The following is a 16,869-nucleotide window of genomic DNA, read 5'->3' on the forward strand; positions in this document are numbered from 1 at the left end:
TCGCAGAAGACAAGCCATCTCAGTAGACTATCAATCCAAGACCCTTTTCTGGAATCAGCTCCTTAATGCAATTAGATTTCCTAAAATGAATTCCTTTCTTCGCCCATTTACTACTGAGACAAGTATGAGCTGTGCTTTTATAATAAGTGGTTTGGAGATCCACTGCAAGCAGCCTCTCTGCCTGCTGAACTGAGGACTTGGAATAAGGTCTCTGTCCTCAGTATCAGAGACTTACCCAGGCTAGAAAGGACCTGAAGGGAATGTAGTCCACACCTCTTTTTTTTTTAATGTGTTGAAACTTGTCCAGGATCATTCTGACAGTGAGCAGGAGTGGCTGACCAAAACCTGAGTCCCTTTGACCTGTGCCTGGTTCTTCATTTATAAAAGTGACTGATAAAGTGTCATTGAAGGAAAAGTTCCTCGTTACTCAAAGTTCTATAAATGAGAGGCATACCATGCCACGCTGGGCCACGCAGGGAAGCACCAGAGTCGGGAGGTAGAGAGAAGAGCGAGGGAAAGCACCGGCCGCAGCTTTTTTTGAGGCTTGTCTTGGGAAAAGCAGGCAAATCAAGTCAACAGTCTGGGGTTGGCTAGTTTGAATAATTTCAGTGGGCCTTGGGCTTTAGCAGCTGCCCCGAGCGGTCTGATTCCTGGCCCTGGGCGATTTAGGAAATAGAAATTTCGGCTTGGTCTGTGAGAGCTACATAAAGGAGGTGGTTGGGGTTTGGACTCAGGATTGATTGGTGTGTATAGGATTGATTGGTTTGTATATGAGAGACAGGCTCGCTGCCCAGTCGTTTACCATCTCTAGAAGTAACTAGCTCTGTGAGGGGCAGTCTGTCCTCAGTCAGCAAGGCCCCCACCAAAATGTCGAACCATCATAAAAATACAGAAAATAAAAAACGTGACATACCCCTAAATTCCTAGACTCCTCACTTCCTACTCATTAGCCCCGCTACGTCCTCGCCACACTTGACAGCGAAAATGGATTGAAAACATCAAGCATCCCTGAGTTCTAGTGGCATTTCAGATTCGACAGTGTAATTTGATCATCATTTATTGTCTTATTTTTCCCACCGGTGTGTCATATGTCATTCCTCTCTCTCCAAAAAGCGTGACCTAAGGGGTTCGTGATTAAGTCCTGACCACTCTGCCAAGTGCTATTTTTAGGATTTTAAGTAACTCTTCCTCTCTCTAACCCTCACTTTCCTCTTCTATTAAAAACGATGGCCTTGGACCGGATGTTCTCTCAGGTCCTTCCAACACCGACGTTCTGTGGCTCCACGGTTATCATCACCCAGAGGGCTGGAATTTCCTCCAGCAGGACTGAAGGCCACAGTGGGTGACGTCGTCAATGACCTAGGTAGAGAGATGGATGTTTCCCAAGAAACCTCAGTGTTAGAGTTTGAAGTCGGGGCCCAGAAAATAAGTCCGAGGAAGACAGCTCCTCGGGACTCGAACACTTGGTTATCACCTCTCCTTCCTCCACTGCCGCTTCCGAATAAACAGAAAGGTCATCTTCTCCGCACGAGCACGCGCACACACACACGCGCACACACATGCACACACACGCACGCGCGCGCATACACGCACGCGCGCGCATACACACACGCGCGCGCATACACACACGCGCGCGCATACACACACGCGCGCGCATACACACACGCGCATTCTTTTCTGAAATGTGTGGGACGCATAAAATAGCAAATGCTGTCAGGTCTCAAGTTGGGCAAATACAGAGACAGCATTTTCAGTCTCATTGAAAAGTAGTTGTCAGAAATATGCCATTCATTCAGAGTCTCTAAGTGCTCTGTCAAGCTTTAACTTGATTAAAATTGAAAACCACATTGCTTGAAAACCAAATGTGAAATCGAAATCTCTTTACTCAGTGCTCTTACATTCTGAAGCCTGGGCTTATGGATTATCCTCAGTTAATTTATGCCATCTTTGTGCCATACATTAATTTTGAATATATTTGTTGAAAATTTCCTGTAGCTTGCATTTATGGTTGTCAGAGGGGCTTTTATCTTGAAAAAAATGGTGCTGGTTTTAATTACAATTCTAAATAGCTCCATAACCATCGTGAACCCTGGATTTACATCATCTTTATGACAGCCACGCAATTCCCGCTTTATTGATTTTGTCATTTGCTTCATTACGGTTAATGCAAACCTTTTGTACAGACACAATTCTGGGGCTGCGCTCTTCCTGGAGGGCTGGGTTTAGACATCATGACCAAAAGAGACCCCTTCCCTCACCCCTGAATCCACCCACAGTGCTGACCGAAGGGAGAAGCGGGCAGGAAGTCGTTTTAAAGTGGCTGTCCGTCACAGACGAAGGAAACGTTAGCCGACTGTCCAGCCCTCTCCTTCCCTCGGGTCAGATGTGTTCTGACTTCTCAGTTTTGAAGTCCTGTGAGATGGCAGGACTCCTGGGTTCACCCCACCCCAGGCCTCATTTGTGCTCTGTTTAGAGGAAACTCGTCGGTCACCCCTTCCACATTTCACATGAGAACCCTGACCCCCCTGTACCCAGTCCGGCCAGGGGCAAAGGAACCAAAGTGTATCGGGACGTAAATGTGTTGCGGCCTGTGCTGAGGCCATGCCAGGATGTGAGTGCCCACGAAAGAACGTGAGGAACCTGGGATGGAAGATTGGACCCTCGAGTGGTGAATTCAAAAAGGAGTTTTTTAAGGAAAAAAAGTGGAGTTAGAGAGCTTGAAGAAGTACGACAAGACACAAGCTCCTCCGTTTCTGTCCGTCAGGCGCGGGCTGCAGAAGGCCAGCAACGGCTGAGGGCGCCGAGACAGCTAGCTGCCGGGTGCCCGCTGCCGCCTCAAGGGACTCTGTGGACAGAGGCCAGGACACTTTCTGGGTGAAGTCTGGATTGTTGAGGAAACAACACTTTTGACCTGGAAGTGAGCATTTTCTCCACTCAGGTCCAACTTCAGAGGGCCTCGCTTTTCCCAGATCAAGGGCTGCGAGGGAACCGGCCTTTAGCTGGGATGTCAGCATAGGGTGAACTTGCCAGAAAGAGCAGTGGGAGTCCAGAGGTCATTTCGGGAGGGGGAGACAGGTCCCATCTCTGATGTACTTTAGTGGCGACTCTTTGAAAGTCTAGCACGCTTTCTCTGGCCTCGTACCTCCCCGGAACTTCTCGGTGAATCGTTCGACTTGAGGGTGTCACCTGGAGATGGCTTTTTCCTCTTCCGTCTTCAGAGCCCGTGTTCCCCACTTCCACACTCTCTGTTTGCCTGTCCCCTGTCATTTGGGGTTTTCTAGCCTCAGCTTTCTGAGGCCACGGTAAAAATGACTGAATGCTTTTCAAAAGTCACCTCTGTGACCGATGGGAGGGAGGATGCTGTTTCTGAGACATCTCTGAGCAGGAAGATGAGAAAGGAGAGGGAACCACGGCAGCCGGACTCCCTTTTTCTAACCCCATGAACATCCACACGCTTGAGAGAGCTGGTCTTGTCCTATCTGAGAAACGCTGCGCGAACGTCTACCTGGTCGGCACTGCCGAGGACTTCTGAGCTTCGTGGGTTTCCGTAGATCGGTTTGGCGGAAGTCGGAAGTCGACACCACCTTTCACTCATATTCGTATTTTTTTTCTAACCTAGTGTTCGGACCTCCAGTGAGCAGCCCCATCCTAACCGTTCTCGACAGGAGGGAACTTGGATTTGCAGTCCCCACATGCTGCATTAAAAATCAGACCTGCCTCCTCGGACAGTGCCTGTGACAACAAAGCGGGAAACTCCCCCGCGAGGACTGGGGGGCCGGATTACAGCTCTGCAGCCCCAGTGGCAGCTCTGGGGGGCACAGAGAAATCATCTTTCTCATGCCTTTGTTTAACCGATAGAGAAATTTTAACCCAGAGCAGTGAGACCCCTACCCGGCAAGGCCAAAGATCCTTGTCACTTGATTCCCGAGCAAACTGTTTTTACTTTTTCCACTAAACCACACCGTCTTTGGTAAAATTCTGCTGCTGGCAAGCGAGGAAAAGAGAATCACCCTTTTTCCTTTTTCCTCAGTCAGAAGGGTCAGCCGTGTCTTTATTTCCCTTTTCTGGAATCGGGAGGAATTAGAAAATAACTTCAGATTTGATACGGCCAGTTAAAAAGCACTAGCCACGACGGAAAGCCAGAAATAGCCTCTTCAGAGATGAAGCTCGTCCGTGGACCTGGCCCTCACCTGTACCCAGGTGAGGAGCCATCTCAGCTGGCTTCCAGCCCTTCCTCCCTTTGTCCTTCCGGCCTCTTCCAGATCATCTTTTTTGGATTTATTCAGCTCAGTGAGACCAATGTGACTGCTCCAAATTGTCCGTGAGAATTTAGAGACGAGCAATAGGGAGAATGACTCCCCATTTTTCTCCCGGCCCTCACCCCCATCCCTTCCCCAGGAGCCTTGCCCGTGGGGCTCCCACACCCACCCAGCCCAGAGGCCCAGGCAAGGAGGAGTTGGTGGCCGGGGACACTTCTCCCACTGGCCCAAGGGAGCAGCCAGGCCTCCTTTCTAGCCTTCTCTGAGAGGGAGGCGGAAGCACCAATCTGAGGAAAGGCAAAAAGAAATTGGGGAACTCCGCATCTGAACCGCAAACACAATCTACGAGTCATCTGTGCCGGCACCTGTGGGGAGCGGGGAGCGGTGGCGTGGATCAGAGCGGCTGATCCCACATTTTATGTTTGGCTTGGGAGTCAAGCCGCTGGTTTTTCCCCCTTCCATCAACTTTACTGACCACGTTCTCTTTAACCAATTTTATTTTTTCCTGAGTGTGGAGTGATTGGTAGGGGCCCCAAAGTAGGTGAATTAAATCCGCCATGTTTTTCTCCTTCATTCTCATTGCTCTTCGAATCCCAGGATACTTCTTGTCACATCAACAGTGTCGGGTTTGCTGCCTGACGGTGCCTGGGGTGAGATCTGGCCGTAGGCTTCCCTGCCTTTCTCGGAGGTTGTCACAGGAAAATTACCCTCAGAAAGGTCGTCTTTGTCACACACACAAAAAAACCGAGCACCTCTTTTTTCTTTTAGGTAAAATTCACATCACAGAATTCACCATTTTAAAGTGTACAATTCAGCAACCAACATTTTTATCTAAAACATTTTCATCCCCCCCAAAGGAAACCCCATACCCACTAAGCAGTCATTCCCCATCCCCACCCCTCCCCCCGGCAACTGCTACCCTGTTTTCTGTCTCTGGATATTTACCTGGATATTTCACATAAATGGCATCATACAGTATGGGTCCTTTTTGTATCCGGCCCTTTCACTTAGCATAGTGCTTTCAAGATTCATTTATGTCATCGCAGGTATCAGTATCTCGTCCTTTTTATGACTGGCTAGTATTCCATTGTACGTATATACCACAATTTGTATGTGCACTCATCTGCTGATGGACGTTTGGGTTGTTTCTCTCCTTTGGCTACTAAGAATAATGGTGCCGTGAGCATTTGTATACAAGTTTTTTTGTTTGCACACCTGTTTTTAGTTATTTGGGGTATATCCCAAGGAGTGGAACTGCTAGGTCATCATGTAACTGTTTTTATTTTTAGAGCAACCACCCAAATATTTCCCACACCAGCCGCACTATTGTACATTCCCGCCAGCAGTGCAGGAGGGCCCGGTTTCTCCACATCCTCACCAACTCTCGCTTTCCATCTTTCTGATTGCAGCCGTCCTCGTGGGTATAAAGTACCTTACTGTGACCCCCTAGGGTTCTGCGCTCTGTACCAGGCACTGTGGGGCAGCTGCAGTCGTGAGCAAGCCAGATCCTGCCCCTGCTGTCCTGTTGCCGAGAGTCCAGACGCTCATTATTCGTTAAAAGTAATAGTACAGAGAAAGAAGCTGTCCTTTTCCCGGAGTGTGTCAGCTCGGCGCGTTGCCTGCATTGAACGTAGTTATCAGCACTGCCCATGTGCTGAGCTTCGATGCGCCTTTTTTCAGCAGTTAATTACTGGGACCTTGATATCCTCCATACACTGAGCTTACAAGACACATTTTAATTGGCTTCTGCTACCACAAAAATACCTTTGAGTGACGCCTCGCTAATGGCCACTGACCCTGCACATCCTAGTACACGACCTGGTTCGTGCTGCCGGGTTGTTTGAGGACCCACAGCGTGTAACCCTTTGGAAGACAAGCGTGTGTCACCACCGGGGAAGGCCATGCCCAGGAAGGACTGACAAAAATCTATGCAGTTTGCAGCTTGCCTAGAATAAAGAGCCATTTCCTCGGGCGTCCCTCGCCCCTGCTCGAAAAAGCACTATGCTGACTTGGCCTGGTCAGGAAGCCTCCTGGCAGGCCCCAGTAGGCGACCTGGAATCGTAGCATCTCCTTAGGGTGTGGGTGCTTGCCCATCATCCCAGCACCTGGAGCTAAAATCAGTCAGCTTCCCCCCGTCATCCTAAAAGTCAAGTGGCGTGGGACTCCCAGAGAATCTGAGAGATACACAGGGGACAGTGAGGGGACATGGTTGGGTGTACTACCCTTCCCTACCATCTCCTAGATAAGAATCCTCGCAGGCCAATGAAAGCACCAGGGTCCCAGTGACAAATGCCAAGACCAAGCCCTGACTTTCCTCACCAGCCTCTTCCCAACTTAAGATGACTGAGTTAAGACCACGCGGTCATATTATAAGTTCTCTATCTTTATACTCAGAAGGTCAGAGGTGGGATAACTTGGTGGATGAGCCCCAAGGCTCCCGGATCAGGAAAACAAGCTTGAACCTGACTCTGATGGATCAGCTGAGTTCCCTTGACGATGCTACGTAACCTCTCTAAACCTTGGCTTCCGCCTCTGTTTGCAACTAGTCCTATTGCTGTAAAAGGAGTGTTTCGATGCAGGGATAACCAAGGGGCCGGGGGCGTTGCCGAGAGAAGTTCATTTTGCTTGGGTTTGTACAAGAAGGTGTCATAGAGGATGTGGCCTTTGATGAGGGCCTTGAGGGATGGGAAGGGATTCTCCAGTTGGAGGACAGGAAAGGACCAGCATTAAGCGAGCCATGAAAATGTGCAAGTACTCGGTACATCCACAGAGTACGTAGAGCGGACGGAACGATGCCATGCTAAGGAGTCCGGGCTGTCTGCAGAGAAGCAGCATCACCCGCAGTCGCTGTGAGTGTGACGGACCCAGGTTCAAAGCCGAGCTTAGAGGTGGAGCTCTCAGTGCCTCACTTCTTTTCTATAAAATAGGGATTGTGCTGTCGTGAGCCCCACCTGAGATAAGGCATCGGAAGATGCTCAGCTCAGTACGTGATGCCTAATAAACAGCGAATAGATGTATGTGTAGTTGTTATTGTGGTTATGTCGTTGTTACAGTTTATAGTATAGGGAATCACTGAAGGCTCATGTACAGATTAAGAAATGTTAAGATTAAGAAATTATACGCCATAGATGATGGTGTGTTCGATTTATTACTCGATTGATTATTAATTGAAAATGGCCACCAAGAAACGGCATTAAATTTTGCAATTACTCTCCTTATTGGTTCTCACCTATGGGAATTGTGAATATGGGCCCGTATTAACATTCTCCCAGTAAGAGAAAAATTTGTATTTCATGTAGGTTTTTGATGGCTTTTTGTATTTTCATCTCATATCAGCCGAAGAAGTACAAAAAGCAAGTGAGTCTGAACTGCTGCCCTCAGTTCAGAAAGAATATATTGAATATCTCAAATAATAGATTCTTTGGTCTGGGATAGAGGAAGAAGGGATAAAGGGATAGGCTCAAATCACAGAAAGATCTGAACAGGAACTTTTTCTCGAGAATCTCATAAGAAATTGACCTCAGGCCACATAGCTTCAGAGCTAAAAGAGACTTTAGAAATTACGTAAGAAGAACTCCTATATTTAATGTTATTTATTTCAAAGCAAATGGAGCAATGTCACAAATACCTTTGCAGACTGCATACATTTCATTACGTGCACACTCAAAACATCCTTTTGGGCTAAATGTGATTCTCTCTATTTTACAGAAGAAGAAACTGAGACTTGGGGGCATGGATGTGTCTTGGTCTATTAAGGGTGTGATAACAAAATGCCGCCAACTGGATAGGTTATAAACAGCAGAAGTTCATTTCTCACAGCTCTGGAGGCTGGGAGTCCAAGGTGCCGGCAGGTTCTGTGTTTGCTGAGGTCCTGCTTCCTAGAGGGCCATCTTTTCCCTGTCACGACACATGGTGGAAGGGGCGAGGGAGCTTCTTTAGGGCCTCTTTTAAAGTAACATTCTGCCCCTGCATCCCCCACCCCAAATGTATGTTCCTCTCACATGCAGAGTACATTCATTCCATCCCGATAGATCCAAACTCGGTCCAACATTAACCTAAAAGTCTAAAGTCTCATCTAAATAGCATCTAAATCAGATATGGATGAGATTCTGGGTATGTTCATTCTAAGGATAGTTGCTCTCCATCTGTGAATCTGTGAAATTAAACATATTATGTGCTTCCCAAATACAATGGCGGATCAGGTACAGGACAGACACTCTTATCCCAAAAGGGAGAAATAGCAAAGAAAAAGGAGTGAGCCGTCACGTGCAAGCCCAAGACCTTAAGACTCCAGTGCGATCTCAGACTTGATGCTCTGCCCTACAGGATCACGGGGACAGATGTGAATCACTTCATGCACACAGCTGGAAATTTACCAGAGCCCTCGTCTTCCATTTTATAAAGCGGGTAGCAAATGCTGGGAGCCTAGAAAAGGTTAGTTAGTGTGGGTTGGGAATGGGAGGGGCGGGGAGGTGGGGGGAAATCTGTGACTTCACCCCAGGGTAGTGCTGCGCACGATCTTGCACTTGAATGAACACTGGCGTCCTGCCTGGGCTCCGATGTCTGACAGCTATTTCAGTCTAAGAGGAAATTCGCTGCTCTGGCTGCTGCTCGCCGGTCAGATTCACGTGGCTGAGAGAGTTTATCTCTGGAGTCCAAAGAGAAAATTTCTGAAACCTCTAGGGGGTGAGAAAAAATACTCACTGCAGTTTGTGCTGGTTGGTGTAAAAAAAAAAAAAAAAAAAAAAGTAAAAAACAGACGTGGGAGATAACTTTCAGGCTTGTTAACAAAAGCACATTTCATCTTTCCAGTGTCTCTCTCTCTCCTCTCCTCTGCCAGGGAGGAACCCCAGATGGTTATCACTCAAGAGCGTAACTAGGGAAACCACAGACCTGCCCCAATCGCTATGGAGACTGTCTTTTATTTGTTCGGCCACTGAGTATTCATGACATCAGCAAGGCCGCTGAGTAAAACACGGATACTTCTTACAAAGAAATGTTAATTCCCAATGAGGAAGGTTGAGAATGCACGTTAGAACATTTCAGCTACGTTCAGGCTCCCACCAGCCTGGTTGTAGGTGTGTTTGCAAAGGGACAGCCCATCTTACAGTGATGGCGAGGAGCCTTTTAGAGCCAACATGATCAAACGCCGAGTTTGTGAATCATTTTAAGGTTCAGGGACACAGGTGAAGGAATGATACTCTGCGAGTAAATTTCCAGTGGAGTCAGCTCCAGGGCTATAATGGGGTGAACAACCATCAAGATTTGCTGAGGAGTTTCCCGGGATGGGTCTTAAGAAGTTTTGATGCTAAAACGGAAAGTTCCAAGCAAACGTTGGCAAGTCGGATGTCCCACGTATAAAGCCCTTTGTTCATAATATCAGGTTGATGCAAGAAAAGGATGGATTTAAGGCCAGCCTCGAAACCTGAGAGCACGTTTTACAGACCATAACCAAGCTTCATTGGTCCCTTGGTCTAAAAGTTGCTAGGAGACAAATGAAACTCTCTCATCATGAAAATGGGGATGTTTTCATTTGATTTGCCTTTTCTTTGGTTGGTTTTGTTGTTGTCATTTTATTAATCTAGAAAGGCCAGAAATTGGTTTCAAATTGAAACTTGTCTAAATTAAATGAGAAGCGCAGCCTCTTCCCGGCTCCCCTCCTTTGTGCTCAACTGGTTTGCAAGGATTCTCCCCTGCATTATTCAGCATAAATTCATTTGCTAAATCGCCAACAAACCAGAAACTATGTAAACACAGAAGCGGAGTTATTGCTATTTCCCAGTGATGTATAAAACACCCCTTTCTTCTCCAAGCTCTGGCTTTGCCTCCTTGGTCCTAACCCGTCATCTGTGTTTGCATTGGAGCAGAGCTCGGTTTGGGGAGAGCATCTCCTGGAGAGGATGTGGTTATTCCCCTCCATACTGAGAAGTTGCACGTACTGAACAGTGATATGATATACACTAAATAAAAGATGTTAGGCTAGCCATTCAGCACAGTATGCGTAAAAATATTTGTTAAAATAGTCATGCTTCAAATTTTAACTAAGTTCTAGGCAGGATGTCCTGATCCCAGAGCTTAATTAACCTACCATTGTGTCTTTGACAAAGTAGGTTTGGTTAGTTGAAGCCTTTAGGATGCTAACAATCACTTGATTATCTAAATAAATCTGTAAGTATGACTGGATGCTAGTACATTAAATTTCAGCCATCAACAATCACTTACTTTACCTATATTATAATATGCATTTACTTGCATTGCATACAATAGAGATTACATGTGATTATTATGTAGGGAAAAAACAGGCATAAAGTTATCAGCTCTATAGACAGGAATCTTTGTGGATACATAAATCATGAATCAGTAAACATATCTATATGCATGTATTCCTGGGTCTGGTGGACAAGTGTACAAAACGTGCAAAATGTTAGATTCACCTCTTTTTGCTCATTTGAGATGTCATTTTAATGTGGAATTACAGTAGCTCCTTAATGATGAGAAGTAGTGACAATTCATTAGCTGACTGTGGCTTAGATCAAGTGTTTGATTTGCCTACAAAGTGTGACTAGTACTCAATTATAGGAAGTGTATGCATTTCTTTTGAACAAAATTTCTTTTCCTTTTGCCAGTTAAAAATAACCTTGAGCTTTGTTTTTTTTTTTCTTTTGAAAACCCCAGCCAGCAGCAGACAAGTGCTTCTATAATTTGTTCTTCAATAATGATTTTTTTTAGAACGTTAAACTGTCATAAAAAACAACCTTCAGAATTGCTGCTAGGTTTCTTGTTTTCTGCTTTAAGGACAATTGGATAATGGGGAGGAAAGAAATAGTGTGTCAAGGCTGCTTCATGTTTTGTCTTCCGACTTATTTTAAGAAAGGAGGACTTCCCCTGGTACTTCTTAAAAAAACGGTTGTAACATTTTATTTCTCCTCGGTGTAGTAAAGGAAGTACACTTCAAACGTATATGTATACGAACATATATATTTCATCAAAAACAAATTTGAATTAGTTGAGTCTTTAGAATTCTCTTATACCTTTTAAGATCATTGGGATGTAAAAACCGTAGGTGGTAACCTTCTTTTGTCCAAATATTTTCAAAGGATGTCTTACACTTCACGCTATATCCTGGTACCTAGTGAGACTTTCTCATAAGACTCAGTGGCTCTTACTGGTTAATGAATTGTTGGATTTGGAGACCAGAGACTTGCTTTGAATGTACAGTAAGGCTTATGAATGTCATGCAGAAGTCCTCCTACTTATTTTGCACGTTTCGTGTAGTTTCGCTTGCTGTGTAACCCCAAAGGGTGCTGAACCTTAGCTGCCTGTCCCATTCAGCGTGAGGAGGTGGACCGCAGCGGCTCTAGCTGCCACTGGATTTGGGGCCCAGAGTGACAGTGCCCTGAGGCTGAGTTTAACCCTCTGTGGGCCGAGATGCCTGGAGGCCCCCAGCACATCTAGATGAGGAGCAGACATCGGGTGGATGCACCCTGGTATGTAGACCTTGCATCTAAATAACTAGGTGGGAATTCTGCCTTTCTTCCAGATACCCAAAACCTGTTTCTGGAGATATCTGTTTTCAGGGTATTTCCCATGGGGACTCAAACACATCAATGAAATCACGGAATTTTCTTTCTTCTTTCGTTGTTGGGTGATTGGGAGATATAGATAGATTGCTCTTAGACGTGTAATCAGGTTTTTGTAAAGCCCTTTTAAAAAGATTTAGATATGCTTATTTGAATTTTTGAACCACAAAAATAGGTCTATCCTGTTTCAATTATGAAATTTGAAATCGGGACTGTAAGAGGTGAATTGCGGTGACATTACTCTTACAGAAAAGGGAATTCTTAGGAAGGCGCGATCTCCCTGCCTGCTGTTCGTGGAGCTTATTTCGAGTCTGCGCTCATGCTGGCTTTCCTTTCTGACTTGTTTATATTCTCCGTATAAAACACAGCAGCCAGGAAGCGCCTCTCAGGGAGTCTGCGTTTAGTTCTCGTCTGTGGATTCCTTTCTAAACGGACTCCATCATTTTAGCACTCACATCGTTTGCCGAAATCTGAGCTGCCCAGGGAAATTAGAGCAGTTAATTTAATATCAAGAATGTTTGTGGGCTTTTCGGTTTATTCACAGACAGGAGAGTGTAAATCAAATTGAGTATTCTGTATGAACCAGAGAACAGTAAAAGTTGCCTCCAAAAAAATAGCCAGCCCGCCGTCCATCCACTGCCTTTCTGCTCCTCACCTTCACCCTGAGCCTGTAGAAATCTTACTTTATGCCACGTGTTCTCCCCAAACGCTCCCCAGCAGAAAGACAGCCCCCCGTGCGGTCTTGGCGGGAATGCTCAGTCACGTGCATTAGTAGTAGGAAGGCCATAGGGCCACCGCCAGCACAGTGAGGCTCATGGCTTCGAGCTTTCTTCTGCATAGTTCGAACCCAGCCCTGCCATGCTTTCAATAGAAGAGCTCATTCCGCAGCCATCCGCGACCAGCCGTGACGTCCCTGGCACTGTGCTAGGCACTGGAGTAGGTTAACTTGCGTGGTAGAAAGAAAGCAATCAGTAACAGTGCAAAATGCACTTCTTATTGCCAAGGAGAAAGCCCTGTCAGGCCTCCTAGGACTGTCAAGTTCTCCGTGCTCCATTTCCAAAGTTCCTTTTGCACAGGCCTCCGGAGTAACAGTGTTTTGTGCGGAGTGGCAGGTGGGCTTTCATGATTTGTTTTGGAGAGGATCTTTGAAGGAGTCCTTTCAAAGGCATGATACGGACCTTTGACCTGAGAGCTGAGAACACACGGCGGCAGCCTCCATCAACCCCCAGAAGCAAACTGCTAAGTCAGATTCTTTGGCCTTAGCTCCAGAAGGTTCTGTGTGTTTACCGACACTCTCACAGAAATGCTGGGCTTGTGTTTATTTTGCCTCCCCTCTCCTGGGCTTCAGGACCGACTCTTGTGTGTCTGAGATGTACTTTTGAAAGAAAAAGAAATCTTGCCTGAACCAAGTGTGTATTTACTTTGTTTTAGGGACCTCGCATGTTTGCATGAAATAACAGGATTGATTGCAGACAGTGAATGAGCTTTCTACAGACACTGATGCTCAGCGCTATGGAGATGTAATCGCTGGGAGGTGAACTAGCTTAGGTTTGCGTTTGTCAGACAGGACTCTCAGGTGCCTTGTCGACCTGCAGATTTGCATAATGCACAATGCATCCCAGAAACGACTCTGACAACCAAACTGGTCTACAGTTTATCTGTGCTTAGAATGAAAGGAGACCGTCTTGGTTATAATAAATAAATGTCTTCTAGAAAAGCATACGTAAGCATAAATATTTTAAGTTTTGATACACTTCGTATGTTCTAAAATGGTCTATAAAAGACACCCACAGAGATGCTCGCATTAAAGCTCAGTCTTCCGCATTGCTAATAAACCACGAGGTGTCCACCTGTGCCACCCACTGAAAATATTTAAACATCATATAATCGATGATGCATTAGAAATCTCTGCTTTTAGCCTTAAAATGATCAGGGACCTCTCTAAGAGTCTTCATCCCCAACACTTCAGTATCTTGACCCTGCTGGGATGCTAAGCTGTGGTTTTTTAAAAATCTCTATCACTTCCTTTCCCCTCGCTCTTTATGATCTCTTTCCACCACTTATTTTTATTTTTTTCTCTTCTTCATTCGAGTTTCTCTTCTCTCCTACAGATTACATTCTTTCCATGTAAAATGCTATATGTATTTAGAGTATCCTGTTTGGTTTCTAGTGCTCTTAAAAAGAAAAGGAATAGAAAATACTTCGCAAGTCCAGCAAATAAATAATATTCTAATAGCAGGACTTCTCTGAAATGTCTGCACAAAAGTAGACACACCACAAACTGCCATCTCTGTACACCACCCCGGACTTCCCAACTTGATGATTTATATACTGTTCCACTTAAGTGGATGGTGCCATTTTTGCCGAATTCAGCAAGTTCATTGAACAATTCTTGGAGCCAAAAGCCAGCTCCACTGCATTTCTGCTTGGTAAGGTTTGGTGGCCTTGGCTTGAGGCGGAGGTTGTTGATTCATCGGCCCTTAGACTGATGATAAATCCAGAAGCCGGGCAGCCGTACCAGGCTCCCTTAATAGAACCTTTGTAGGGAATCGGCGCCCGACTCTTACAGGAAATCTATGAAAACGATGCTAGTAAACTCATGCTAGGAGAGGCTCCAGGAGGATTCGAAGTAGAGGACTGCTAAGATTCTGTGTGAGTGGCCATCAGCAAGAACTTTGAACACGAGATAAAGAACTTGCGCTTCTGCTTCTTGAAATTCCCATTTCCTGTTTATTTTTAAATTCTAAATATCTAGGATCCTGTATCGTGAGCATCTGTTGAGATGATTCGATTCCCCACAGTATCGTGGCAGAGCCCGTCTGTCGGGTTCACGACATCACTTCGACGTATGCGTTTCCCTCCTGTGCGTCTCCACAATCCTACGTCCGTGTACTTTGCAACGATAAGAGTATTTTAATTTTAATTCTGCCTTCGGCAGAATATGAAACGCTCCGTGAGGGTTATTGAATGTAGCTCTGACAGGTCTTCTGCGGAGAGTTGACTTGGGATAGAGTAACACAAGCTACAAATGAACACTCCAGCGTCAGCAGGTCCCTTCACCTGAGAGGGGCTGATTTTTTTCTGAAACGAAGGAAAAAAGAATCTCTAAGGCCGTTTCTCAGCGCAGCCGTACTTCTTTCGGCCGGCGCCCCCACCCCACGGACCACGATGTGTTCTCCAGACAAAATACCGTAGACGATCTGGTGCTAACACCCATTTTCCGTATCATACCTTTTCTTTAGAAATCAAATGAGTTATATATAATATATGGTAGTCAAGTTGGAGCGTGGTCATGATAAATATCCTGACTTACACATCAGATGTATTTCGATTTAGAGATAACGGTATCTATTTATTGTTATCTCTCAACTCACATTCCTCAGTCTCCAACTAGACTGCATATTAGTCAAGGCATCTTTTTAAAAGGCATCATTTTCATGCCCATAAGCTGGAAAGGGAAGTGAAAAGAGGAATCCTGAAATAGATACATTTAATTCTCCCCAATTTAAATGTAAGTGGTACGTCTTTAAGGCAATAACAATATTCCTTTTCTCCCGCGTCAGGAACGCTTCCATCAATGGATTTCTTTAATGTTGATGATGGTTGGTGCAGTTTGAGGGAATCTGTATTTAGTCAGAAAATGCTTCAATAGAATGACCTACCAGATGGGCCCCATAACAAAGCACAGAGGCATCAAACCACCACAGACATTTGGTGCTTAGAATAATAAAAAGACTATAAAATTAGATTAGTTGAGTCTGATTTGGAATTGGTATATTCCCCATGCACCCTTGCCACTTGGGCAGATAAAGCCCCGAGATTTAGCACTGTGTCAGAGCAGAAGACTGCAACTTCCAGTAAAAGGGAGCCGGAGAGAGAGAGAGAGGGAGAAAGCATGCTGGGAGGTCTCGGAGGGCAGAGCGGTGACCTCCAATGATTTACAGGCCTTTAGCTTAATGAAATTGTTTCAGTGACATGACGGTAAGAGCTCGTAATGGATTGGATGCCCTAATGTAATGAAATTACTCCCTTCTGCCTAAAAAAAAAAAAAAAAAAAAAAAATGCGCAATTAATATTTACTGAGACCTGACAGCCTTTGGTGCGCTCGTCTGTGTAGCTCTCTCAGACAGTGGGAGAGGAGAGTCGGAGCAGCGTGGCAGACAGGCTGGCTCTGCGCGAGCTCCTGGCGGGGACGAGCAGAGCCTGCAAGGGGTGGAGGGACGGGCGCTCGGGTGACCAGGGACGCCCGGCCCGGGCCGCCTGGCTCCTCGGCGCTGCCCCCACTCAGCCTTCACGCTCTCCCCCTTGCTTTTCCACAGGCAGCTGGACAACAACCACATCAGCTGCATTGAAGATGGAGCCTTCCGAGCGCTGCGCGATCTGGAGATCCTGTGAGTTGATTTTGCGATCGCTGCCTTGCGTGCGTGTCCGTGAGAGGGAGAGAGAGGGGGAGCGTGTGTGCAGGGGGTTCCGAGCGGGCGCCTTTCTGGGTCTGCTGCTGCAGTGCTATTAACACTGGGCACCGGGAGATCCCTCTGGCTCACCTTGGCCAAAGTGTTTGCAGGCAGCAAAGTGTGATTTCTCACCTCTTACAAACTGGGGCTCCTGCTAATTAAGTCTCAATTGAGCCCATTCTCCCCCGATGCTCCCATGGCGTTTGTTGCTGGGTGAAGCAGATGGGCTGGAGGACCCCCCCCCAAGCACCTGCCAGTGCATTCAGGGGGTGTCTGCCTGAGCGTAGGCATGCAGGAGACAGGCTACAGGTCTGGGGAGCACCGGGGGGGTCAGCTGGAATCACCCGGAATCAGAAAGGGACCTTGGCACAGGACTGGGGCTTTGCCAAATAGCCAGGTAGAGTCCAGTCATTGCCGTGGCTCCTGGGATCTCACCTCAGCTTTAAATCCGAACTTTAAGCAGTAACCTTAGGGTGGTGGGGGTGGGGAAGGACGAGAGGAAGTGGACCCCTCCCCGGAACCCCACTCTCTACACCTGACTTAGAAAAAGGTGGCTGCCTTTCTGTTTGCTGGGTT

The 16,869-nt window shown here is 46.4% G+C and overlaps 1 protein-coding gene across 1 annotated transcript in view; it reads left to right on the top strand.

Moving 5' to 3' along the window:
* Nucleotides 1-16,869, top strand: part of SLIT3 (slit guidance ligand 3) — a 563,294-nt gene that overhangs the window by 400,578 nt on the left and 145,847 nt on the right. Inside the window, exon 6 of the mRNA XM_011356694.2 lies at nt 16,159-16,230. Within this exon, the coding sequence (XP_011354996.1) occupies nt 16,159-16,230 (72 nt within the window). The remainder of the gene's footprint in view (nt 1-16,158; nt 16,231-16,869) is intronic.

Source organism: Pteropus vampyrus, unplaced genomic scaffold (assembly GCF_000151845.1).
Source record: "Pteropus vampyrus isolate Shadow unplaced genomic scaffold, Pvam_2.0 Scaffold30, whole genome shotgun sequence".
Taxonomy (NCBI): Eukaryota; Metazoa; Chordata; class Mammalia; order Chiroptera; family Pteropodidae; genus Pteropus; species Pteropus vampyrus.